A 26197-nucleotide genomic window follows, 5' to 3' on the forward strand; every position below is an offset into this window, starting at 1 on the left:
GCCTGCTGCCTGTCTCCCTGGTGTCAGGTACGGCAGGAATAGGGACCGCGTAGCAGAAGCTAGTGCTGGTGTGTCCAGAAGACACAAGCCAGTCGAGTTTCCGGAGAGGAGCCCATGCCTGCTGGCTGTTGGACAAGCGCGTGGTGTAGCGGACTGTGACGCTGAGGGTCTACGTCTGCAGAGAGGTCGGCTCTAAGCTTGCTGTGTTGGATCAAAGAGCCGAGATGCCTGTGGTGGTGGGATGTGAGCCAGCTCAGGCCTGGGCATGGGTGATGGTTAGGCACTAGAAGTAACGAGATCTGCTGAGAGACAGAGCTTTGTCATCCCCACACAGCCCAAGGGCAATACAGGTAAACTGCACCCAAACCAAGGCTGAGGAGCCTCAACAGAGCTTCACTCTGCATTGGTATTTTTTTCCCTAGCTTGAGCTTTCACTGACTCATTGTATCTCTGCATGCAGCTCATGGAGGAAAGACATCCTAAGTCCTAGAGAGCTGCAGATTATATGTTGGGGTTGCCCTTATGCTTGCATCTCTTTGCAGTCATGTTTCTGATTTTCTTCCAGTATATCTACTCACCACTAAACACAAGAACACATGAGACTTCGAGGATACAAACAAAATTTAGTTCAAGGTGGATATGGAAGGATGGGTATAGGCAACACAGCTAAAACTTTGGTGTATAGGTGTCTAAGCATCCTGCAGTAACATATACAGAAGAGAAGAAATTATAGCTTACACCGTACTACAGTTACAGCTGATGATTTTTCTAATATACAAACACCACACTCAGTACGAGATGGTCCTGTCTGGACCTTGCTATGAAAGAAAACTATTACTTGATCCCTGGAATTGAGGCTAGTACATAGATGCTAGTACTCATGAGCAAATAAATGGAAGTCCAAGCCAGAAACGCATATTCTGGCTGGTTCAGAACGGCTATCTATCTCCCAAATAAAGAAAATTAGGAGGACGGTGCTTAAATGGAAAAACCTAAATAGAAACTGGAAGCTTTTTAAGAGCTTTTTAGAAAGCTACGGGGAAGGAAGATTACAATTTTAGATTCAAGGTTTTGCTGGTTCTACAGTGAAGACAGCAATTAGAGATAAGTGTGTATATATGAGAGTTCAGTGTATTTAGCTTATCAAAAAGAAGAGAGAGGAGAGTTGTTGAATAGATAGTGTCTTCATGGAGGGGCAAAAACATTTATTAAAGATTTCTTTAAGTCAGCAAAGACAGAATAAATGAAAACCTATTGCTGGAAGCTAAAACCAGACAAATTTAAATTAAAAATTAAGCGTACATTTTTAGCAAATGATAGCAGTTTACCACTGGAAAACATTGCTAAGGTCATTGGTGTTTGTGTCTTCAGATCAAGACTTTCTAAAAGATACATTGCACTCAAATGCAAAGTGTTGGATTCAAAATAGATCTAACTGGCAGAAAAGGAACAGTGTGAGAAATGTGAGAGGCCAAACTAGAGGTCTGATGGTGTCTTCTCTCTGCAAAGCCTGTTGTCCTAAACCAGGTTAGATTGTAGCATAGCTTCATGTGATGTGACTGTAGCCTGATGCCCAAAGAGGCAGATCTACTCTCCTTCATGGGCCACATATCTGTGAGTAAGATCTAATGCTTGTGGTGCTGCAGGGTGTGGAAATTTGCCCATGAAAGAAAAATGAAAGGGGGAACAAAAAAAGGATTAGTTTTCCATCCAATTCCTTCTATGTCCACATAGTTGCTGACCCGACACAAGGATGGAAGGAGCGGCAACCACCGTTAGATCACATGAAATACCCCGGAGGACCGTAAAGGAATTTCCGTCTAACGACACCAGTGGGCAACTACTGATCTGCAGCTGCCACGGGGCGGCCGGGCTGAGCGGGAGCCGCTGGCGACCTGCGTTCAGGGATACTCTGTACGAGCCCGGGGAGTCTCTGTAAACTGCGAGCTCAGAGCCTGACCTGAATTGCCTTAACCTAATTTGTTTTCAAAATAAGGGGCTGTGCTTCACTGCAAGGCTGAGCGGTGCTCGCCAGGGTTTGAAATTGCCTGGTACTCGTGCGCGCCGCATCGATTTCTTTTTAACTCTGTCTCCTTAAGAGCTGGCCCTCCAGGCGTCATTTGCATCTCTGGCTGAAATAATTAATGCCTGCAAATTAGACATGCGCTTTTAACTTCATGGTGCAGTCCGATACACAAGGAGAGAGATTCGGGGCTCCTCGCGGCCAGCGAAGGTGATCTGAACTAACCCGTTTCACCTCACCCTGTCCGTTCCAGCCGGGTCCCGAAGAGCAGGAAGGTGTTAAACCCTCCCAGCTCTGCTTCCAGCTCGTGCCTGGCTGCTCCCTCGGGGCCATTAGCTCTTCCTCATTTTTAATCTAGGTTTACTTAGATAAAATAAAACATTTCAAGCAGTTAAAAGAGAAGGGAAAGGACAAGTTTCTTTGTTGTGAGAACTGAGTCTTCCTTGAAGACTGAGCACTTTGATAATTATCAACAGCAGTTATCTTCAGCACCAGCTTTTAGCCGAACGCGTGACTGAGTTGGGGCCTGTGGGTTCGACCTGCGTTCAGGAGCGTGGTGGGAGAGGGGATCTGCAAGCACGGACCACCACCATAGCTGCCCTGCAAGGTCTTGTGGGCAGAAGGGACAAGGACGGGAGAAGGGGGCGTCGTGGTGTCCATGACCAGAGACTGAGGGGCAAACCTCCAAAAAGGTCCTTTCTTGTCAAGCTGGCCCCGTGTAATTTTATAAACATGACTTCATTTTATCCTGGCTACGGGATTTGAATGATGGCAGTAGATGCAATTGAACACTTTCCTCCACCAGATGCAGTCAAAAACCACCCAGTCAAAAAACAACACCAGAGAGCTGGCGTTACGTACTTGCTTAACTTAATCCCATACTAAACTTCAGCTACTTGCATTGCTTCTTTTTTTGTGTGTTTGTTTTTAATCACTGAGTTGTTGATGTTATTAAGGGAAGTTGACAGCATTTTATTTAATCAAGAGCATTCACTTAATTCATTCTCAGTTTCTGCAGCGCACATCTCTGGTGGCTTAGAAAGCATTACAAACAGCCTCATTGTTAGTGAGCGCAGCAACAATGTACCGTTTGTATTAGTATTGGTAATAAGCCTGTACGCTACAGCAGAAAACCCTAGACACTGGAAAAAATGTCTTGCTTATTTGTTTTCATTAGTTAGGTTCCAATGGGAGTGCATTTTAGGACACAGTAGGTACCAAAGACGTGTGCTGCTTTTGATTTAGTCACAGATAGAGAGGCATCGGTTACCTTTTTGCTTTTGCAAAGCTGTTTAGTGATTGCCACTAACACTATATTTAAGTGAAAGCATAGCAGCAACCAGACAGGTCGTTTGTTTGTTTGTTTTGGTCGCTCTGAATAGCTTGGCACGGTGGTGTGAGGGATAAAGTTTCTGCCTCGCTAGCGGGCTGGGTCGATACGAAGCCTAGAGGAGTCACAGCCCTGTGCTTGGGGGCTCGAGCCCTGCTGAGAGTGGCTGTGGTCCTCCCCGCGGTGCTCCGGTGGGCGATGCAGTTCCTCCACTGCCGCTGGTGGTGGTAAAGCCTGAAGGCAAGGCAGCCGAGAGCTGTGGCGGTGCTGGGTGAGCGGCAGCCTCGGGATGCCGTAGATTTTGCTTTCAGCTTTGCTTCCTGTGGAAATGGAGCGTGTGCAGGCCTGCGCAAGCAATTGAAAGAACAGTGCGTAGGGCCCCGCAGCCGCTCGAGCCCCCGGGGCTCCAGCACGGCTGCCGTTCCCGGCAGCGGGAGCAGAGGTTTGCTGAGCGATACGTGGAGGGGAACGGAAGTCTTTCTCCGGAGGGTCAGAGCGCAACACAAGTGCCCTCCCACGCAAAGTAACAGAATGAGATTAAGCTTACATGTTACCGCTATGATTGCCCAAGTGTTGTGGGGAAGGCAGGATAAATTCAGGCAGACAAGGTTTCACTAATTGAGGGAATTTCCAGGCTAATTTCCAGGTGTTCAGGGACCTGACCTATTTCGTTTTGAATAATTGCTGATGACAGAGTTCAATATGAACAAATCTTCTATTTAAACAGAGAGGAGAATTGTTTTGGGTTGGGGTTTCTTAATTAGTATTCTACAAATATGGTGTGGTTTTGCTCAGCCCAGCTAGCACTTATTTCCTTATGTGATTTAAACTGCAAAGAAAATCAGTATATTTGACTTTGCTCTGTGTAAAAGGATAAAAATTCTTGTGCTGTGTCTGGATGTTGATTTAAGATTTAACCTGAATTAAGAAAAAAAGGTAAAAACTGTCAGATACTCTTTAGATACTCTTTGACAATTAGACTCTAATTTCCATTTTGATTTCTTTAATGCACAGCTGCTTTGGCCACTAACTTTATATAAAGTGGATGCGAATTGATGCTAAATTACAGTTCCTAGGGTGCTTTATATTGTACCCACCTGAATACTAACAGTCCCCCACCAGTCACTGTATTACTAAGAGGGAAACAATGAAAGAAAGGAAGAAAAGATGCCAGGGAAGACAATTTACCATCAGCTGTGGTGTTCCAGCTATTCACTGTAACTTGAAGTTACTTGCTGAGTTTTAAAATTTTGCTTATAATTTTTAACTGCATTTTTTAGCCTATTTAGAAAACAATAATCCGGAACCCTCTGGGGAATCAGTTAATATTTAATGCTATCGTACTCTGAGGTCAGAATGCAGCGAGGAGGTAATGAAGAAATGTATTTAGCTCACAACTTCCTTGAAACAAAGCACAACGCAGAGTACAGACCTCTAATAGTGGGTTAATTCTGCTGCTTTCAATGCCACTTTTCAGTGAATATAAAACACCGTGCTTGCCTGAGGTAGCAGTGGCACCGAGCAGTTACCTCCTGGTAACTGTTGTTTGTATTTCATTATAGTCTTGAGTTCCCCACAAAGATAGCTCTTCTCGCGCTGCGTGCTGTGCAAACACTTAGCGGAGGAAGGACCCTCTCTCTGGGATGTTTGCGGTCTCGGAGATGTAATGCAAAGGCCCTGACTTTGCAGCGCTCTGTAAGGAGCTGTAAGTGTGTGCGGGGGGGGGGGTTGTTTTAAGATTGCAGTCTTTCATTTAAAACCAGTCTTAAGCTTTAGCGTGGTACTGCCTGGCAGAGCCATCTATCTCTTGATCATTTAGACTCCCTGCTGGCTATTTTCCACCCATTTCCATCTCTCTCTGCTCTGGTTTCTCCCAACTGCAAGGGGAATATAGTATTTTTCACTGTCTGACCCAAAATGTTGCCATAAATCTTCCTCCAAGTTCAGGGATTCAACGTAGCAACCTTTAGAAGTAAACTTGCGCTAATGGCAATCCTCCTGCTAACACAGAGTAGCAATGAAATTGCTATACGGACAGCCCCAACCTTATTATCAGATTAATAACTGGCATCCCTCATGCAAAACAATACAGATTGGGGCAGGAGAAGAAAATCTCTGTAGCGTAATTTAAGAAACCACTAAAGTCAGACAGGTCCTGTAGATAGCACTTCTCCTGACAAAAGATGAGCATTCCTGCCTGGTTCTTGTATATGCTATTACAGCCAGTATATGTGATTATGAGCAGGGAATATAGTTTCTATGATCTTAACTAGATCCCACGGTTCTTCCCAAGATACGTAATCTTGACATTTGTGAAGTATGAAGTTTATGAAATTTACTGACTACTTTTGTTCAGGAAACAGAGTTGAGATCTCCCATGTCATTTTTACTGGCAAAGTGCTCATTCTCATAAAGGCTAATAATCTTATTTTGTTCCTTGACTCCACTATGAAGTATATTTGCAGCTTCTTTAATCCTTTCAAGATAAGCAAGACAGCCACAAGCTAAATAGTTACTGACAGCAGTTAGGTCCTGTCTGTCCCATTAGAAGCATTAATCAAATTTTGGAACCGTTTAGAAACTTTAGCATTAGCAGAACAAGGTAGTTTGGTCTTTTTTTACCAGATTTATCCAGAACTGTGTATTCCACACAATTTTGCTACACAACTTCCCACAAAGAACTTTAAAAAAAAGTCTTTATCTTTCCCTTTCTTAAATATCATAGAAAGGACTAGGTTGAAAGGGGCCTCATCTGGTCCAGGCTTCTTTTGAAAGCAGGGCCTTAGTTTGGGGGCATTAATTATCAGCTTTCCTTCTGATGCTGCAGGTACACAGTGCAAACTAGAGTGAGTGATCTCGGAGGAAAATAAAGGTGGACTGCACAGTTAAGCAAATTCAATACACCATGACAACAGCAATGAATGTATCCACAATGCTTGCGCATATTTTGTAAGTCCAGTTGTAGCCTGCTGCCATTCACTTAGAAGCTGTTGCCCAACCATAGTAATTCAGGCTGAGCTAGCAGAGGCACCAAGAGCTTTGTCAACCCACACAAAATCTCTTTTCTCTGTGAAGGTTGTGGCAAAGAAAACAGCCAGATGAAAAATTTTTAGAAAATGGATGTTCATCTTATGAATCTGTGCTTGAACTTTTAGCCCTAGTGCAGGCTGTGCTTACATGCGGTATCTGTTTGCATACGACTCCATGTCCACGTGTGCCATTTATGAAGGTAGGTGTGCATGGGTGTGCACGTGGATAAAAAGAGACTTCTGAATGCACACATACACAGGTGCGTGTGCAACTCAGTGTGGCAGCTGTCAAACTTCTTGTAGCTGATCTTCAGCACTGTAGCCTTCCCCTTCTAGGTAGAATCCCCATCATCTTCCTCACCCCAAGGTTATTGCTGATGCCTCCTATGTCCCTTCTATCTCACGGCCTATCCATCCCTACCTCATCAGTGCTCTTGAGCTGCTGCCACCTCCTCCATCCCCATGTCATCCCCAAATTTGCCTGCGGGTCCCACACGCTGGAGGGGAACCGTGAGAAACTGGCCCAGCTGGAACTGGCTCCCTCTGCAAACAGAGCAAGAAAGACACATCCCTTTATTCACACAGCCTCTGCTGGAACAGCAGGTGTAAAATCAGATTTTTGAGTCAGGACGCCGCAGAGATTAATAGCATGGGTTCTGCCCAGAAAAATGTGCTCTGCGCAGGTGTGGTGCTCTAATGGGTTTAGAAGGAGCCTGTACGCAGGTACATCACCAGGCCACGTTCCTCGCACTGCGACGACTACTTTCACAAGCTAATGAGACGAAATTGCTAATTTCATGACCTATCTTCCTGAGTCCTCAAAGAGCTCCCTGTCCCTTGGGATTTGGGAGTGAATCAAGACTTACAGTCAGACTGCTGTGGAGATGCATGATTGGGCTCGGGGTAGGGAAGAGCAGCGGTAGTGCTTAGAGTGGGTGGCTGCTATTTGTATGCAGTAACAAGAAGGGTCATCTCTGCTGTTTGTCCAGGTGTCCCCTGGCAGCTGGAGCGGACGGAGCCGGTGCCCCGAGGAGTCTCTGTGGTCGGATTTCTCCACACCTGCTGATCCCCCGTGGCCCTGTCACTCAGACAGCCCAGGTACTCGGGTGGGAGAGCCTGGGGGCTCAGTGCAATGGTCCCAAACCCTTCCCAGAACGCTAATGAGCCCCCGGGAGGCCGGCAAAACTCACCCTCTGCTGTCTCTGCTCAGCCCCTCATTGCCTGCGCACCAAGTCAGGTTTCCTCATGCCCACCAGGCTTCCTCCAAGTCCCATCCCTCATGCGTCTCTTGCTCTATCTCCCAGAGAGAGCCCACAGATCTATGACAAAATCCCAGCAAAAATGAGATTTCCTCTGAGCAACAGGTCTAAACTACTCATGATTCTGTAGCAGATCTCACAAAAAGGAGTAAAACTGAAATACCTTTTTATTCACATATCATCTCAAGGAACATTAAATGTGAAATCAGACCTCAGGGTTAAAACCTGGTCACTGCCGCTTGTTCCGCTGTCACTTGTCAATTTGCTGCCATTCCCGCAGGATCCCTGCGCCTCGCCGTGTCAGTCTGCCTGTGCTCCTTGTCAGCTGTGCAATAAGGAGCAAGGGTGAAAATTGGCAACTGGCACACAGGGATCAGAGGTGGAATAAATTGAGAAGGAGCAGCAGAAGAAACAGGAAGGCCTCGGAGCTTAAGAGCACTGAACAACCAAAAAAGAATTAAAGATATATTAGAAGTACTGTTAAAAATGGCACAAGACACTGAGGCATCAGGAATTGTTCTAAATTATAGCAAAAGAAGAATAATGAATAATGCCAGACAATGGTAAAAGATCAGAGATGTGCTAAACCACAGCAAAAGGAAGGGCAAGAAGTTCTAAATGGGGAGAGGCAGAAATGGTGGCAAAAAAAAAATGGAGAAACATTACAACTTTTCAGTCCGCTGTGCTGGTTAATACCAGAACACAAGAGGTGGGAGGCCATGAGGTTCCTGTGTGTCTTGTCTGTGATTCCAGAGACATAGACAAAGCTTTGCAAAGCAAGGATTGAATTCTCAGTATGAATTTTAAGCACATACTGAGCTCATACTCGCTAGAGCTGTTCTGAAACCTTGACAGGCGATCCTCTGCTGCACCCATCTCTTATGTGGATCAGCTGCAGTTAGAGTAAAAGCGCAAAAGAGGTCTGGTGTGTGTATATTGAAAGAGGGACACAATTAAACGCCTTCTAATTAGTCAAAGAGCAGGAGCCATAGGCTTCAGAAAAGAATCCCATCCAGTCCCTATCTGAAAAGACAGTAGTTGTTATTCAGTGTGTTAAATGTGGAAAGAATAGCATTTGGAGGGCAGAAGGGATCCTGTGGTCCAGCCTCCTACGAAGCCATGGCCATTTCCTTGAAAGAGGCTGGCATTGATGTCCCAGCATCTGTTAGAACTGACATATTTTTAGAAATATGTCTGCTATTGATTTTAAGACTTCAAGAAATGGAAATTCTAACACATCCCTGAATGGGCTGCTCTCATATCTACTTCCCTGGTGGTTTAAAAAAAAAAGAAAAGTATCTAATCTCATCTGAATTACTCCCATTCAAAGGTTCTTATTATGCCTTTCTCTGCCAGATAATGAAGACGTGTGCTTTTGAGAAATTTCCTCCCCATATACACACTCAGCACTAAACTCACACTTTAACATTCTCCGGGATATATAATGATTGCTTGATGCAATCACTGTAAGATTCTTTTCTTCCCCATCGCTTATCATTTTGCCAAACTGTAACCAGATAGGATGATTTCCAGTCAGTGTTATTTTCCATGCTAAATGACTGCTTAAGGCTTAATTTTTTTGTAAGTTTTTAGCCAAAATGATTCAGTTATTTCCAAGAATAAGCATAGGGAAGCACACCTTTTGGTTTGTTTGTTTATTTTTAATGGTTAAAAAAAAAAGAAGCCTTGACAGCCATTTGTAAAGGTGCATCTTTGTTGTGGAAACAAATTCCATGATGTTTTAAAGTGCTTTGATACCATCTTGCCATAAAAAAAGGAATTAACTGTTCTACCTTCAAAACTGGGCTTGGTTAATATGTAGCAAGCAAGGCAGTGTCTGGAGCCTTACTAAGAAGAGCAAGGTTAAACCAAAACGTTGAATAACTAGCCAATGCACATGCACTGTCCATTTAATGCCCCAGCTGAGGCAGATGACTAATGCACCCAACTATATTTACCTAAGGGCTATGTCAGACTGTATTGCCTAGTTTATAGGTGTAACCATTCCAGTATTCTTATTTTCTGAGTGTCTGCCTTTGACCCTTTAAACAGTGATCTTTTAACATTGTATTTTGCATGTAAAGAGCTAAACAGGCAGAATTTATTTAGTCTCTCGATGTTAGGTAGGTTTCCAATCTTTGAGTCGCAGCTGTAGCTCTTTTGCAAACCCTTCTGTCTTGCCAGTGTCCTTTCTCTGAAGGATGGTAAAAAGTTCCAGTAATGCTCACACGAATGGTTCCTCCGCAATTGCCATTGTTCCCATGGTACATTTTATTGGCAAACATAAAGTATATTTGAGGCCTGTTCCTGATGCCAGGTATTTTTAAGATGTGCTGAGCACCTCTCTGTCTGGCTGAGTTCAGCTGGAGTTGACAGCTCCAAATACCTTGCAAGAGTAAGCACTTGACATATAAGGAAAGTGAAACAATCAGCATTTTATGCATGTCAAGATGTGGTCATGCTTGTTTTAATTCTCTCTCCAATAGGCTTTGTCTCAGAAAAACAGCTCTTGCACTTAATAATGTCCATGCCATCAACCAAAATGCAGCAAGTATAATTATGGACTATTTATGAGCAGGCTTTTGCATGAAAAAGTTATCTTTTGCTTTAGTTACATTAGTAGCATATTAAATTTTAGATGACTCAAATAAGATTTTCCTTCTTATTCATGTAAAAATATGCACCATCAGTTTCATGCAGGTAATCGCATTATCTAAAAATATGGGTTCTTCACACGTTTTAGAGGAGAGATATGCTCTTAATACCAGGCTAGATTCACAGCCATGGTGAGAGTGTGTGTGTGTGTGTGTGTGTGTGTGTATGTATTTGCATATGTATATAGATAGCAATTCTTATGATAGTTAATGGACAACTCTGCCCACAACCAGCAGTAGAGTATTCTGGATAGTGTGTTGCATCGTAGTGGTTGTAGTTTTATTAAAAGCACTTCATCTTCAATAAGTGTATTGCTCCTAAAAATCTGCCTTTCTGTGGGCTGCTTCATTAGCTGCTCTTGGATCATGCATCTGAGCAAAAGCTCCAGATTTGGATCCAGGCTTGGAGCTGTCTGTCAGCTGTCAAATACAAAAGCATTCAAACAAAGAGCGTGAAGGAAAGGAAGCTCGTGTTCCCTTACACATTGGTGGGGAATCCTACGAGCAGGATGTCAAGAGCCCCTGGGCTGGCTCCAGCGCCAGGCACATCGACGGCCTCCCCGGCATGTCGGCGCTGGTTGAGCACAGAGCTGCTGCCCCTCAGCTGGCGGCGGAGGCAGCGGGAGCTCAGTGCTCCTCCGGAGGCATTCGGCCACTGCTTCAACGGGGCCAGCGAGTCTGTCGCCCCTTTGCCTTCGCTCCTTGTGAACCAGTTAAGAACAAGCTAATGTTTGGTGAAACGATAGAGGGAAATATGAGTTGTAACAGCCCTCAGGAATGCTCCCAACATGTCTTTTGCTGGCTGAACTCCATTTAAATTGAGTTAATATGGCAAAGAGTTCTGTGCGTTATCTGCTGATGAAATGTGAATGATGTAATATTGATAGAGAGGGAAGAAAGAGATGACTGTCTGAAATGAGAATGCAAGGAGACATCACTATTTCACCCTAAATCACATGATTTGCTCCTAAGACAAATGCATTGCGTGTGACAACATGGAAGTGTTACACTGACATCCAACACTCCATTTCTTTCTTTGGAAGTGCTAATGTTGTTGGAAATAGACCCTTGTGATCAGTGAAAAATGTATTGAGTTTAATTCTTCTTGGCACTGGAGAATCATTTGTATTGTCCCACCATGGCAACTCTATGCTAACAACCCTGGTTATGAGCAGAAAGCATTTTGTTATTTATCATCTTTAAACATGTTCTTCTCTTTAGAAGTGCTGCTTTTAATGATAGATTTTTGGTGATGTGAATATAAAATACATCACAGTTTGGTATCTTTTTAATTTTATGGGTGACACATCTTAAAACCAGGAACATCAAATAAAATAACTACAGCTGAGACTGAATAAAAGTTGGCAGGTATGGCAATTTAAAATAGCCCTGTTTTCACCCTAAATATAGGCTGGTGTAATTGAAATCTAGTGGTAGCTATGAGACAGCTGCTGTATCAAAGACCAGTGACAGCCTACCGAGGTTAAAAGAATACAGGCTGCCTGTATCTCTGCTGCAATAAAGTAGCATCACAGAGAGCAGAGAAATAGATGGATGTATGGAAAGTTAAGTTTTTAAAACACTGATTAGTAAAACCCCGATACAGTTTTATTTATAGAGTGTTTGTCTCTGTCCTCTTAATAAAATAGGTTTCTGCCTGAAACCAGAAATGCAATGTAAATCCTCCGTTGCTCTTATCATATGGCTGAAGCCCAGAGAAGAAGCCACAGATACAGTAACTGAGCTGTCCCCACACAAATTCTGCCTGTGCAGGAACAATAATGGTACCATCTCAACCTTCTCCATAAAAGACCTTCTTTACAAATGGATATTTCAGCTTCATGAGGTCAGCTCAAAACCATCAGTTTGCCAACGCCATGTGGTTTAGGGGAGAACCCGCAGTACAATAAGGCACAATCCTTTGCTTGCATATGATAAAGTAGGTGATCTAACATAGTGATCCCCATCTCTAGCAGCACCATTAGTACCCTATAGTAACAGGACCATGTACAAAAAGACCAGAAATTTAATTCTTGGAAGCAGTTGTCTCTGGTTTTCACAGGTGAAAACCGGGCATATTTCTCATTATCCTGTTGCTTTCAGTATTCTCTAATTAACAAGTACTGCTTTTAATTTCCATGCTTTCTAGTTATTATTATTTTTTCAACCTCATACAATCTAAACCTCAAACTTTCAGACTTATTCTCCATGGTAGCTATTGGCATTCTTTTTGCTGTCTGCTTCTTAATTAATATTTGCCATGTTCTTACTAAGCTAAGTCCATTCTCATTATATGAAATTAAAGCAGATAAGCTTAGCTTTCAACTAAGGGAAGCTTTATAAAGATATAGGACACCTTCAGATCTGGATTTATTATTTTTTTGATTTTGATTCTGACAAGTCCCCTTAAGACCTACTATCAGCCCTATCAATCAAATGAATTGACAAATCGTTGAGTCAGAACTCTGGCTACGAAGAGTCTTGCATGGCAAGCTCTGCGGTGGGTTCCTGATTTGCTTGGTTATTGCACGCAAACAAAGCCTCTTCATGGCTAAACTGTGGGCATTGCACTGCAGAATGAATACAAAACAAGCCAAGTGAAAGCTTGCTTGTCTCAGTTTGTGTGACTGCTCTTAGGAAGATGCGAGTTCAGTTCCTCATGTTAGCTTCATGCTCCCTGGACTAACAGGGTCAGGAGGAGCACTGGAGAGGCAAAGCAATCTGCCCAGATAGGAAAAGAGCATCAGCGGTCCTTCCAGCTGAGTAAAGAACAAATCCAGTGGGCAGGGGAAGCAGGGACGTGCGTGGAGTGAGAGAGGAGAAGGGCCATATAGGGAGGAATTAGAGGGTTTGCGCAGAGACGCCAAGGAGTACTGTCGTGATGTATGAACTTAGTGTTCTCACGAACTTCCTTGGCTATCTCTACCTTGTGTTCTTTGCCAGTATCGCTGTACGCATGTCATACAAACAAATAACAGCTTGGGAAGGAGAACCACATCCATTACGTTAAGATACCTCTGGTTTTTTTTGTCTCCATTACTGCCCCAAAGGTATTGCTAGATACCACCTCACGCAAGCATGCTTCTCTCCTCTGGACAGCCAAGCAAGCTGAGGCTGCCCAGACGTTCATGGGAGGCTCCCTGCTCCCGGTGGGACGGGGCAGAGAGCTGGAGGCTGTCCCCAGCACGACCAGGCTCGTGGCGCTGAGCCGCCCGATCCTGGGAAACCCACGGGCCGCTGCTGAGGCATCCCAGGGTGGGACTGAGCTCCTCACTGCAACTCACCTGGTTTGCAAATGCGCTATTTATGGGTCATGTTAAACGGTTTCAAATAACCAGAACAGTAAGTTTAGACTCTGTAAAGCGTACATAAGAACGGGTCAGAGCAAAGGGCCATCTCTGACAACAGCCATTAGTGGCCTTGGGGGAAGAGCGTGTAGCAGTGCTTGCCTACGTAAAGCCCCTGAGCTCCTGGCAGTCTGCGCCTTGCGCTCGCTCCAGCCAGCTGTGATATCTGTGCTAACAGTTATGAAAAATTCCCATTGATGTTAAGGGGAGTTTTGCCTGAGAAAAGAGATTACAGCCATCCCTACTGAGCTAACAAATAATTTTGCACAGTTTTTCTCTGCATTTGAGCAGCTCCAATTTTGCTTTTCACATACAAAAGCAACTGTTAAAATGATGACATCAAAAAATGAATTAAAATGCCAAACTCGCCAAGCTCATGTGAACAGAATGTTTTATCAAAACCTGTAAACGGAGAAAAAGAGGACTTGTTCCCATGGACTATGCAGTGTCTCTCGAGGAGCAAAGAGCATATTTACTAGGCTACTTTTTGAAGGGAAGGATTTTCAGCTCTGTCTCGAATAGATAGTTTTGAACAGTTCATTTCACAAAACATTAGGAAGGAGAGATTTGGGAAAAATTCTATTTCTCTGCCTTAAAATTGAGTTATGGACAGGGTGTTCGCCAGCCCATTTTTTTTGTTTGTGTGAATGAGACATTTGTGAGTTATGGAAAATGAGTGATGGGAGGAGAGAGGAAATTGTCTAAGCCTACATAAGGGCTTGGGTAGCATACCATTATAACTGGTAAGGACTTACAGACGCTGCTGTCCTTTGATAGCCCAGAGGGCTGTTGTGGGCACCCCGCATGGTGCTTTTACCTTGAGATTAGCCAAGCCGATGGCAGCCAGTCATGGGGCAGCCTTGGTCTGCTTTTAAGAGACAGGAGTGACAGCAGCTGTAAGCGAATGAACAGCTCTGAATTGTAACATTCACTTTATAATTGAACTTGAGCCATAAGGCAGTTGCTGAAAAGAACTGACTGCACAGAAACTGTAACTTCACTATAACCCCATATAGTGTAGCGCCCGTAGGCTTGCTGACAGAGCCCATAGCATTTATGAGGACTTACAGGCTCATCAGCACTCGTCCGCATAGTTGAGGGTCAGGGGAGTGAAAATGGAGAATTTTTAGAATTATTTTCGTGATGGATGCTGGGTCACCGGGGTGGCTTTGGTGTTATTTTCTGCCGAACTCTTCATGCAAGTAACTAACTGAAAAAGGCCTGAAATGTGGGGGGGCACTGGTGGGAAGGGGATGCTGAAAGAGCCCCAGACTCTCCTCTGGCTTCCACAGAAATGGAATGACAGAATTCTTTATGGAAAGGGAGTGAATACTTAAGGATGTTACAGCAGAAGGCAGGTTACAAATGTTTACAGGCAAGTACTCCATGAGCTTCTTAATGCAGGCGATTGCGCGTTGGTGTGTTCAGAGAGCCAGGAGAGGGCCTCCCATCAGCACCGGGCTGGAGCTGGGAAGGGCGGCCGAGGCGGCAGCAAACAGCGTTGTGCTCCGACGCCGGGTCCGAGCGGTGGGCTGAACGGATGCACTGGCATCCAGGTCGTGTCCTTGCTCGGCCAAGCAAAGGCACACGGTTTCCCAGCTGTGGTTTTGCATGTGTCCCAAAAGTAAATTCTTTTCTTCGATCAGTTTGCTTTACTGGTGCCTTATACTTGATTACCTTGGAGTTTACGAACCTCGTTAACCTTGACAAAAATGAGAGACAAGAAAGCACATAAATGGAGATATACTTGTGAAATACATTGTATTATGGAACTTTGAGAGGCTAGCTTGGCTAAAGCACAGCTTTTCACTGTAGTAGCCAGCCTTTGTTTTCGTAAACTCTGAAGACATGAACGACGAAAGAATAATTTCTTCTCCTGCCGACTGCACGTTCCATCAGGCAGCCGCTTTGTCTCTCTCTGTTGGAGGAGCTACAGGTGCGAAGGCTCTCTGTGCCTAATTGCTTTGGTTTAATAACAAGTTTGCATACTAAAGATGTATGGTTTATGTATACTGCATCAACAAATAATATTGTTAGCTGCTGCTGCCCTGGAAGGAAAAGGGAACGCAACACATCAGGCTTCTTGTGTTTTTGTAAAGCCAACATTAACATTTTCAGGTTCCTTGATAAAGGAAAGGATGCTCTTCTTCGTTTAGAGTCTGAAAGATCCTCTCTGGCAAATTGTATTTCTTCTTAGATACACTTAATTTGGGGAGGAAACTGTAATAGTGTCCTCTTTGGAAAACAAATAAACCAACAATACTTTGTGGGTTAGCCGTCATGGAAAGGACTCAAACCCAGAAAATCTGCCCCTGATTTTAGTCTCAAATCTGAATCTGTGTTAAAATCTGTTCAGGGCACAAACATCAGTCTAGATAATGCTGCGGAAATAAAGTTATTATAAGCTTTTTTTTCCCCCTCTTCTTCTTTAGCTCCAGCAGGAGAAAATCAGGAGGTTAAGAAAGGGAAAAGAACAGTGTGGACAGAGCAGAACACAACAGCCACAAATAATTCCATATTTCATAATTTAATTTCACACTCCCTAGGCTGCCGAGGCTTTACTGACTGCGGGGAGAATAATCTAAGAAGGGTGTTGGCTTGGCAGTGGGAACATCAGAGCTTAAAGAGGTCTGGCAGCTTTCTAAAAGCAAATGCGCGTCCCTCCCTCTCCCTCTCCCTTCAGGAGAGATTAAAGTGACCTCTGGAGATAAACTCTACTGAACCCCCCCAAGTGGTTCTGCAGTGTAGTTTTTATTTGTACAGTATGTGAAAGAAGAGTTCAAATTAAATTCCTGGCCTTTCAGAAAAGTTTGTCTGTTCCTTAAAAAAAGAAACGAAAAAAAAGAGGCTATTTTATTTTAAAGCCGGAGCCTCTTTCATGGTCTCATGATCTCATGAGCTCTTTGGCTGGCCTGTGACCTTTCAACCTTGCACTACATGTTTCTTTTCTAAATTAGCCAGTGTTGAGACATCAATGGGGGAATATCAATGTTATTATAAAAGGCATCATTCTCTCCCCAAAATGTCAGCGTGAGTGAGTCATTGCACCTAACCGCTTAGCTTTTGTAAGGCAGCAAGGAAGATTTGAAAGTGAGATCCAGGGTCCCCCCATCCACCAACTTCTATTTAAAATGCTTTAAAAAGCAATGTCCCTGGCATCAGCCACAATAGAGGCAAAGGGACTCGGCTTTGCCCCCTTAGCCACAGAATAAAGGTCCTGCCTGAGGCACAATTATGTGTGTGATATAAAATTACATGGATATTATGAACAATTTATTATCAAGGCTATGCTCAAAGTAACACTGTAAAAAACAAAAAAAAGAAATATAAGACAGAATTAAGTGTGCTGGTGAGTTCTGTCATTTCTTACACCCAGGCTCCATACATCTCCTTGTATTCATGCTCTCTGGTTTCTAGCAGGTTGAAGAAATGAAATCAGATTAAGAGCTCTATTTTTAATCTTAAGAACATGGGTGTGTGTCGTCTGGCATCTTGGAAAATCCAGCACTGGATGTTTATGTGTTCCTGACAAAAGAAACAATACACAGAGAGATACTAAGATCGCAAGCAGATGTTGGATTATAAGGGCGCCAGATCCTCAACCGGGATAAATCAGTGGGTCTTCACTGACATCAGACTATCTTCTGAGGGCTTGATCTTTGAGCACCCTAAAATTCATGTAGCCATAGTGGATTCGTACACTGTCTTTGTATTGCAAAATGCATAGATCTTAAAATGAAGAACACGCCGGACCAAATTCATTCCAGATGTAACTCTACTCTTGTGCAGAATTACATCAGAAGTGAAGCTGGCACACATCAAGAAATCTGTGTCACCTGGTAATTATCTTATTAATAACTCAGAGAAAAAGGCATGGGAAGGCTGCATTTCCAAACTCAAAGTCAGGTTTCATCCTCTGTGTGTGAAACGCTGTTGAACCTTTGCTGTTAGCTGTCCTTGCCGCTCACTGGGTTTAACCCCAGCTTGCCCGCACCGCTGGCTGACGCCCCTTCTCAGCATCACCAGACTCCGTCGTGCAGAGCCTGGGAGCGTGAGAGCCTCTCCTTGCACCTAAAGGCATTTGGAGCTTTTCCGCAAAACGTTGTTGGTGTTTCCCCATAGCCAATTTCCCTGTAAAAACGGGCTGTGTTGTATGTAACTGGATCTGAGGGAAAAAATAAACACTTGAACAGGATGTAAAATAATTCTATTAATTCATTAAAGCACTTCAACCTGTAGTGTTTAATGTAGCGTCAGCTGAGGATAGCATGTCAGCTCTGAGATGCTCCGTTAGCATTGCGAGACGCCTGGCTTGCTGCTCCACACGTGTCTTTCTTTGTGGCTGTAGCTTTTTTTCCTCACTGAAGTGCACAGGGTGTCTGTCCCGGGACCAGGTGCCTCGGACCGGCACTTCGGCAGGTGCCGGTGGACGAGCGCTCATAGGAACAGAGCAGGCTCCTGCGGGCGCTTTTCCTAAGCCAGTGCCCAGCGACTAGTGACAGTGGGAATGAGGGGAGATTTCCACTTCACAAAACCCCTTCAGAAGCAGGCAGGCTCTGGATGTGACCCTTTGAATGATAAGAGGAAGTGGTCCAATTGCAATTTTTGCAAGCAGCGGGAGAAATCTTCTGTGTATCACCGTAGTGGCACGCTGAAATCGCACATTTGTAACCTAGTAATTTTGGGGCCAATTTTGAGCCATTTCATACTATCAAGCTAAGCCCTGCTTATAAAACAGATTCAGTACTGTGTCCATATTCTTTATTCACTGTTATACACTTTTTGGGGAGCTGGGGTTATGGAAAGCTTTGCTGAAAGTCATGTCCAAAAATGATGAAACATATTTCCTGGGGCAGACCCAATTAGCAGCAGTTTCTCTAATAAGTTTTTGGCATTTATTTATTTTTTGGCCTTTAAGACTTCTTTCTACTGGGAAATCTCTGACTCACGTATAACACACAAGTACAGTCCTGCAGGGTGGAGACATTTGTAAGAGGTCATTACAGCAATGCATTCCGTTAAGTCACTGCTGTAAAATTGGGTTGTTCAACCCGAAACAGAGCACAGAGTGGCAATTACCTGCATTAGCCAGATTCTCTGCCTGAAATTATTTGGTTGTTGATAATCTCACCCTACAGAGGACTAACCACACACAGTGGGATTAAGCATTGCATTTAAAGGGAGCCGGTCTGCTCAAATAGAGGGTCCAACAGCAGCTTGGCCGAGCGTTGGTGTACCCTGCCGCAGCCCCCCATCCTCTTTTCCTCTTCCCCAGCGGCCAGAATTATGATTTTTCTTGCCAGGGCCCGAAGTCCGGCTCGCTGGGAGCTCTGGCGCTGGGAAGGGTCCCCAGCTCTGTATATCTATGGAACCAAATTCCTGATTCATTAGCACGGACACGCAAATCCCAGCAAGTCTTAGCGCTTCTGTAGGGCAAATGGCTTCTCGCGTGGGCAACGGAGATCAAGCTGCATTTGTCAGTTGTACATGGGTCACCCAGCAATTTAAGAGGATAGATTTCATATTTTTATGTGACCAAAGCAACCACACGCGTGCGCTTCCTGCGCATGTCCAAAAAGCTTCGGGGGGGGGGGGGTTGTTTGCAGAGCGAGGAGGAGCTGCGTGGGTCCGAGTGAGGAAGATCCAGGGAAGAAGTCAGCAGCTGCAGATAGCAAGGTGTAATCAAGTAAATCCTCTGGATAACTTAATTAGATTTGATTCAGCAAAGCGCACGTCCAGCTTGTGCTGAACAGCAGCCAGCCTGAGGGTGGAGGAGCAGGGGGAGAGCTTGCCTGAACTCCTGTAGGAGCCGGGAAGAGCAGGGATGAAAAGGAACAGGCAAAAAAGGTACTGAGCTACTCCTGCTTTGATGAAGGCTTTTAATCTCAAGGTGCCAGATTTTCTGAGGCTTTTGCAGAGTCAAATGTGGCATAAAACTGACTCAGGGAGAGGTGCTGAGGGTTTCATCGCGCAACACCAGCAAGGGAGAGGAAGTTATAGGCCACGTAAGCTTTTCCCATCTCCTTTCCCTTAGACCCCCAGTCCCTGTCAGCTCTGTATTCGATGCACAGTGAAAAAGGTAAACGCAGCACTGCATCCACGGGGGGAATGTTATATTCCTTTCCCGCGGCATCAGAGATACAGTGCAATTCGACAGGTACCTGGGATTTTGCTGCTTCGCTTTGGCGGTCGGACGCTCAGTGGCTGTAGCTCAGCGCAGGTCCGCCGTGGCGCCAGCCGGAGGTCTGGGGGCTGCAAGTCCTGTGCTGCCTCCACAGCTCTTGATTTGCACCGGTTTGAAAAGCAGCATGTCCACGGCACTGTGAAACTTTTGGAAAGTGCTGGAGGAGCAGAAGACAGAGCAGAACCTGTGGAAGTCAAGGCTCTACAAAGCCTCCGCTCATTTCTTTTTTAAAGGGTAGCTTTCCCCGCTTGTGCCAGGTGATTTGGCTCCTCTTCATCATCCTTACCTCTTTGTAATGCTTGGATCAGCTTTTCAGCAGGCAGCACTTTTTGTCGGGGGCTGACAAGAGGTGATCGCCACAGCAGGATGGATTTTCTGTCTGCCTCTGACTACCCTCCTGGCTGGCTGTGTGCTTTTCTCCTCTGCATTTTGTCTACTCATCTTGTGCTTTACTTTGTTCTTTCTTCTCTGCCCCAATTTTAGCTCTGTCTGCGAGTTGCTGGACAAGCTTTCATTCGCTTTTTGCCAAGCTCCATTCTTTTAATTGAGCATGTTCAGAAAGTGGATCTGATCCTCAAACACCCACAGAAGAAATCCAATTTATAAAGCATATAAAAATACATTTTCATCGTGACACTTTGAAGATGTTGATTTCAATTTGTTTAAAATGTACCCAGCCCGGATCCTGGGTGTGCGCAGCCTTCCCAGCGACAGCAACACACACAGTCATGCCTCATGACTGGCTGGAGATTTGTTTGCTCACGATTGCGTCCTACAGGGACTCACAGGCAGCTTCTGCATCACACAGCTTATATCAGCTTGCTTTATTTTTAAGCTGTCTTCTCGTTATATATAATATGATATATATAATAAGCGTCTCATTAGGATAGTATGTGAGCACCTCACAGGCACAGGGTCAGGTAAGAAACACTGTCATCCCTATTCAGCGGGGAAGTGACCTGCTGAAGGTCGTTAATCGAGGAAGTTTGAGACGGGTTTGGGAACCAGCGGTACAGTCTGCACTGGCGATTCGTAGCCCTGCGCTTCACCATGGACGTGCAGGGTGGCTCTGAACGAGCAGAGTGCGTGCTGCCGGCTCTCCAGGTTTTATCAGGAATGACGTGACTTTAGTCTCTGCTGCAGGCAGTGTTGTCACCCGGCTCGGGGAAGGGAGATGTATATGAACAAGGAAGATACTTCTGGCCGTAAAATGATCTGTCGCTCAGAGGATGGTTCACAAGGCCAAAGACCGAGGGTTTCAGTCCCGGTTCTGTCCTGGCCAGCTGTTGACACATCACGGAGGGCTCGGCGCCGCGAGCCTTGGTGCAGCCGCGCTCCCGCAAGGTCCCGTCAGGCAGAGCTGGGGGCAAGCCCTGGGTGCACCGCAGAGGCAAGGATCCCACCTCCAGCGTGCAGGAGGAAAAGAGAAAGTTAGGTACCGCTTGGGCTCCCGTGTCATCTGCGGGAGCAGATAAGAGGTTTGTGACTCTGCCTGTCTGCTCTGTTAAGTGCTCCGGCTCTCCGGTTTGCATTCCTGGAGTTCGTTCCCCTCGACAGACCCGAGCGAGAGCAGTGCTAACTCTGTGCCTGTAGCTGTATGGCTTTCCCTCTGGAACCAGCAGGAGAAACCATGATCCTGGTGTTCCTGGACTCCCAGCAATATGTATCCTTGCAAGGATTCCTTCGATTTTCTGCTGGTTTTCCGCTGTTATTGTAGTTGGGTTAATTAGATGAGATCTGTGACGCAGGTCTGTAAGTGCTATATTCAAAGCCTGGGGTGGGGAAAGAGCTATGGCCATAAAATTACAATAAGGAACCAGGAGTAAGGGCTGAAATAATCTTGTGCCACATGCTGTGCTTAGAAACCTGTTAATACGTACGGTAATCACGCATTTACAAAAGAGAGCCTTTTTTTAAAGCAGGGGGGGTCAGACTTTACCTCCATCCGTGGCAGATTTTCCCAGGTATTTCCAGAAACAAGACCTTTGTCCGTGCTCTGGAAAGCTCCCAAAGGAAGCTTCAGGCTCAGACGTAGCAAGTTTGGAGGGACCGAAAGCCTTGGCGCTAATGCCCCGAGGCGCCTGCTGCGGTCGCCTCTGCGGGGTTTATAACCCGCGCGTCACAGATGCGCCGCTGGTGAGCACAGCGTCACCGCGGTCCAACGGCCGGCTCCCCGGCACTGCCGCGCGCCATCGGTGCCTCGCGCTGGACCCCGGGTCTCTTTTGGGCGCAGGCTCCTGTCCCACGGCCCCGCAACGTCTCGCTGCGTGTAAACCGGTCACTCGTAGTAAGGCTTAGCAGAGACTTGCGGGCGGGCGGTCGCGTAAGAGCCGGGGGAACCGGCAAACCTGCGCCGCGTGCGCGCGGAGAGGCAAGGCTTGGCCCCACACGCCCGGAGCCCCCGCGCGCCGTGGCATCCCTAAAGGAACGATGGTTTGGGAGACAGCACGGGCTCGTGCTTTGTGAACTCTTGGCCAGAGGTGTCATTGCAGTTACTGCGATATCCACTACAGGACTCCTTCTGTCCTTGCAGTCATGTCCGCTCAGTCTCCTCGGTTGTATCTCATGGGTGATTTAATTAGGAAAATTTCATAGGAAATCATTAGGCAATTTCCTGGGAAAGGCGCATCTTTCCTCTTCGCCCCGGCGCCCTTGCCTTGCCTGGGGCTATGGTTTTGCCGTGGCTCCTTTCTCCTTCCCCGCTCCTCGGGAGCAGCAGCAGCGCCGCAGCAGCGAGCTGAACCACGCGCCTCGAGCGACTTGTCCCGAAGGTGCCACCGCGGACGGCCCGGCTCGGCGGAGCCCGCTGCAGGAGACACGGGCAGGGAGGCCGCGGCGCCAGGGCCCCGAGCGCCGCCCCCGTGCGGCCCCTCCGAGGGGGGGGGCGTCCCACCTAAAAACCGTCAAAAAACAAAAAAAAGAAACGGGAAAAGCCCCGAAACACCGCGGGGGGGGAGGGGTGGCGCCCGCCCCGGGGGCAGCGCGGGACCCCGGCGGGGCGGGGCCGGGGGGCGGGGCGAGGACAGGCGGGGCGGGGCCGGGCGGGGCCGGGCGGGGCGGGATTGGCGCGGGCGCCGTGATGCCACGTCCGGCGGGGGAAGCCCGGCCCCGCCCCGCCCCGCCCCGCCCCGCCCCGCCCGGCGCGCAGGTGGTGCCGAGCCGCCGCCGCCGCGCAGGCCCCGCCCCTCCCGCCCCGCTCGCCCCGCCCCGCCCGCTCCGCCCCGCCCCGCCCGCCCCGGCGCGGCGCGGCGCGGCGCGGCGGCTCGGCAGCCGGCAGCGTCGCGGCGGGGCTGCCCGGGGCATGCAGCGGCGCTAGGAACAAAAGCGCTTTCCGCGGGGCCAGAGCGCGGCGGCGGCGCCCGGTGCCTGCGGCCGCCCCCCGCCGGGCCCTCGGCGCTGCCGTGCGCGGCAGGTGGCGGGCAGCGCACAAGGATGCGTCTCCTCCCGTGGGGACTGTGGCTGCTGTGTGTCGCCTCGCCCCCGGCCCGCGCCGACAGCGGCGGCAAGGCGAGGAGCTGCGCCGAGGTGCGGCAGCTGTATGGGGCCAAGGGCTTCGGGCTCGGCGGCGTGCCCCAGGCCGAGATCTCCGGTGAGTGCCGGGGCCGGACCGGGGCCGGGGCCGGGGCCGGGGCCGGGGCGGGCGGCGGCGGCGGCGGCGGCGGGGGGCAGCGCTCGGGGCCCCGCCGGCGGCGCCGCTCATTGTCTGCCGGGCGCCGCGGGACCGGCCCTGCCGGAGGCTCTCGGGGCCGCGGCGAGCCGGTCTCGGCCGCGGAGCGCCACGGGGCCGCGAGAGAGGGCACCGTTGGGGGGGGGGGTTATTATTACTTGTTTATTTTTCCCTCTCTCCTTACTCGTCTCTCGCGCGGGAGGCAAGCCCTTAATCGGCGTTTTTGGCAGTTTTTGGCGCGGGGCGGGGGGGGACGACGACACGGCCCTGTGTCAGGTGGGCAAAGCGTGCGAGGAGCCGGGGCAGCCAGGACGCGTCCTCTTGCCCTCGCCGCCAAACGGAGAGCGGCTCCGTTTTCCGACAAACCTTAGCTGATTTCCTTTGTAGAAGACCTCGGAGATATCAAAAGAATCGAGGTCTGGTTTGCAGTTCTTTTTTCACAAGCCTGGAGAAAATATGCTTTTTTTTTCTTTTTTTTCTTTATTCTTGCCCAAGTTTTGATACACCAACTTGTGACCCACATCTGAGAGCTTTTGCCTCACTTGTGGGAGCTTCCTCCTCCAGACAAAGCCTGAAACATGCAGGCGTACGTGCCAAAGCCAACCTACAGGGACATCCCAGGAAAATCGCAGTTTGTAGCTCGCGTCGGAGCCACAGAATGCCTTATGTTGGATATTCGCGGTGTAGTTTTCCAGGGAAAGCAATTCATCTTCTGACCCGTGAATGGAAAAGGCTGACCCGAATAAATGTCGCGTAAATGTGAACAAATTAATACTTCCTTTGTCAAGTTGCAACCGAGAGTGAATTTCCAAAATCAAATGAGGAGTCCTTGAAGTTAAACAGTGGGGATTTTCAGAATCGTCTGAACATCACTATTAATAGAATAATGATTCAGTTAAGCAAGAAGGTGGCTTTTTATAAATTTGCATCTTAATTATTACAAATGTGAATACCTCAGCAGTCATATTTTTCAGCTAGAAAGTACTTAGAAGCCTAAATGCGTGCAGATATTAATGGAGACGGGTCAGGCTTTGTGCGGAGCGACAGTGCTACGGGGGCAGGCGCGTGGGATCGCGTGAACGGCAGTTACTGCATGAGGTATCGCAGGTTGGCTGCGAGTAAAGCGCCTTGTGCCTGCAGAAGGTGCAGGTGCGAAAGGAGGTAACCGGGGACATGGCGATTTCAAGGAGCCACGAGTTTTGTTTCCGAAGTGCTGCTAGTGTGTATGTTGGCGGCCTTAAGCAAGGGGTAGTGAAAACTATAGTGTCAAACTGGGCATCTGTGGTACTGTAAGCAGGAGGAAACTGCCTGGATACATGTTATAAAAACTAGAGGAATACTGCATGGAAAGTGCTTGGGGAAGAAGTTTCCACGCAAAAAACCTGCTGCTGATGATATTACAAGCCTGGTATTTAAAACAGCTAACGGACTTAGGTTTCTGTTGGTAATTATCATGTGTATCTTCTAACTTACAAATACTGGGGAATGCCCTTTCCTATTGCCGTAGTATTTATCCCATATGGTTAAAACTGTATATTGATCGATATACTTTATCATGAAAATTTCTGAGCCCAATAGTAAGGGGTAGCGTGGTGTTGTCATGTGTGCTTGCTAGCTGCTGTGCAGGTTAGTGCAGAAGTTAATGCTAGTTTCCCGGTCCCCCAAAGGGAGACTCTTGAGACCTTCCTGCAGAATCCCCCCCCTACAAGTACAATATTGCACAATATCATAATTTTCAATGCATGTTTGAAATCTTCAGCCATCACTTCAGTTAAGTTTGCTGACTGGGGCGGGCTGTCATCTGTGTGATGGGAGTCTTGTCACATCAGATGGGATTGGCGCCTATAAATGTCTACATATCCACAAACAACAACTTTTGGCTAAGTTAAAAATTACTGAGGACGCTGGTTCAGGGATGGACCTGTGCTGGGGTCTCCTGAAGCTGGCCGGCCCCATGCAGCCAGCAGGGTCGCAAGCCACCCCAAGCACCACCAGCTTTTTTTGTCTTATTTCCAAGCTCTCCAGAGGCAGCGGCCCTTCACGTTCGTCCTCTCCGTGGGGACCTTGCTCTTCCCGTTGCTGGTGATGGACGTCCTTTCTGAGCCCCGGGGCCGTGCCCCACGGGTGCTGCTGTGCTCCTGCGGTGGCTCCGAGTGCTGCCGGACAGGAGCAGCCAGCTCATGGGCCTGGCACCTGGACCCCCCAAAACCGTGCGCTGCTGCACCCCCAAACACGCCCCAACTTCAAAAGAGGCATCGTTCACTCCGGTAGCGCAGGCTCTGACTTGCCCCAAAACGCCTGCCCTTGTGTTGGGTTTAGCACGTTTACAGCACGCTTCACACCTTCTAATCTGTGCTCTTTGTTATGATTTAAGAGGATTATGACTAATATAAAGTCTCCACAGCTCAGCAGAAGGTAGTGGCTGCTTCTGACTGTTCAGCTGGGTGAGAGCAGCACTCGCGCAGTTGCTGTTATTAGCTGGAGAGGAGATAGGGATCTGATGCAGGGATAAACTCTCGGCCCACCACATTGCTCGTGAAACGCCAAGAAAGGGCTTTCTGATTTTCTTGCTAATGTTTCTATGATGCCTTTAACACGCTGAAGCACTCTAAATGGTTTTAGGGAAAATGCAAGGTGTTACATCTCATCGCTTTGAAGTCAATGGCAAAACTCCCAAACATGAAAGCAGCGTCTGCTCACGTTA

At 47.3% G+C, this 26197-nt stretch overlaps 1 protein-coding gene across 1 annotated transcript in view; it reads left to right on the top strand.

Moving 5' to 3' along the window:
• The first annotated feature begins 23180 nt into the window (after nt 1-23180).
• GPC1 (glypican 1) overlaps nt 23181-26197 on the top strand; it is a 187415-nt gene continuing 184398 nt past the window's right edge. Inside the window, exon 1 of the mRNA XM_067301966.1 lies at nt 23181-23415. Within this exon, the coding sequence (XP_067158067.1) occupies nt 23259-23415 (157 nt within the window). The 5' untranslated portion in view covers nt 23181-23258. The remainder of the gene's footprint in view (nt 23416-26197) is intronic.

This window comes from Apteryx mantelli, chromosome 9 (genome assembly GCF_036417845.1).
Source record: "Apteryx mantelli isolate bAptMan1 chromosome 9, bAptMan1.hap1, whole genome shotgun sequence".
NCBI classification, from domain to species: Eukaryota; Metazoa; Chordata; class Aves; order Apterygiformes; family Apterygidae; genus Apteryx; species Apteryx mantelli.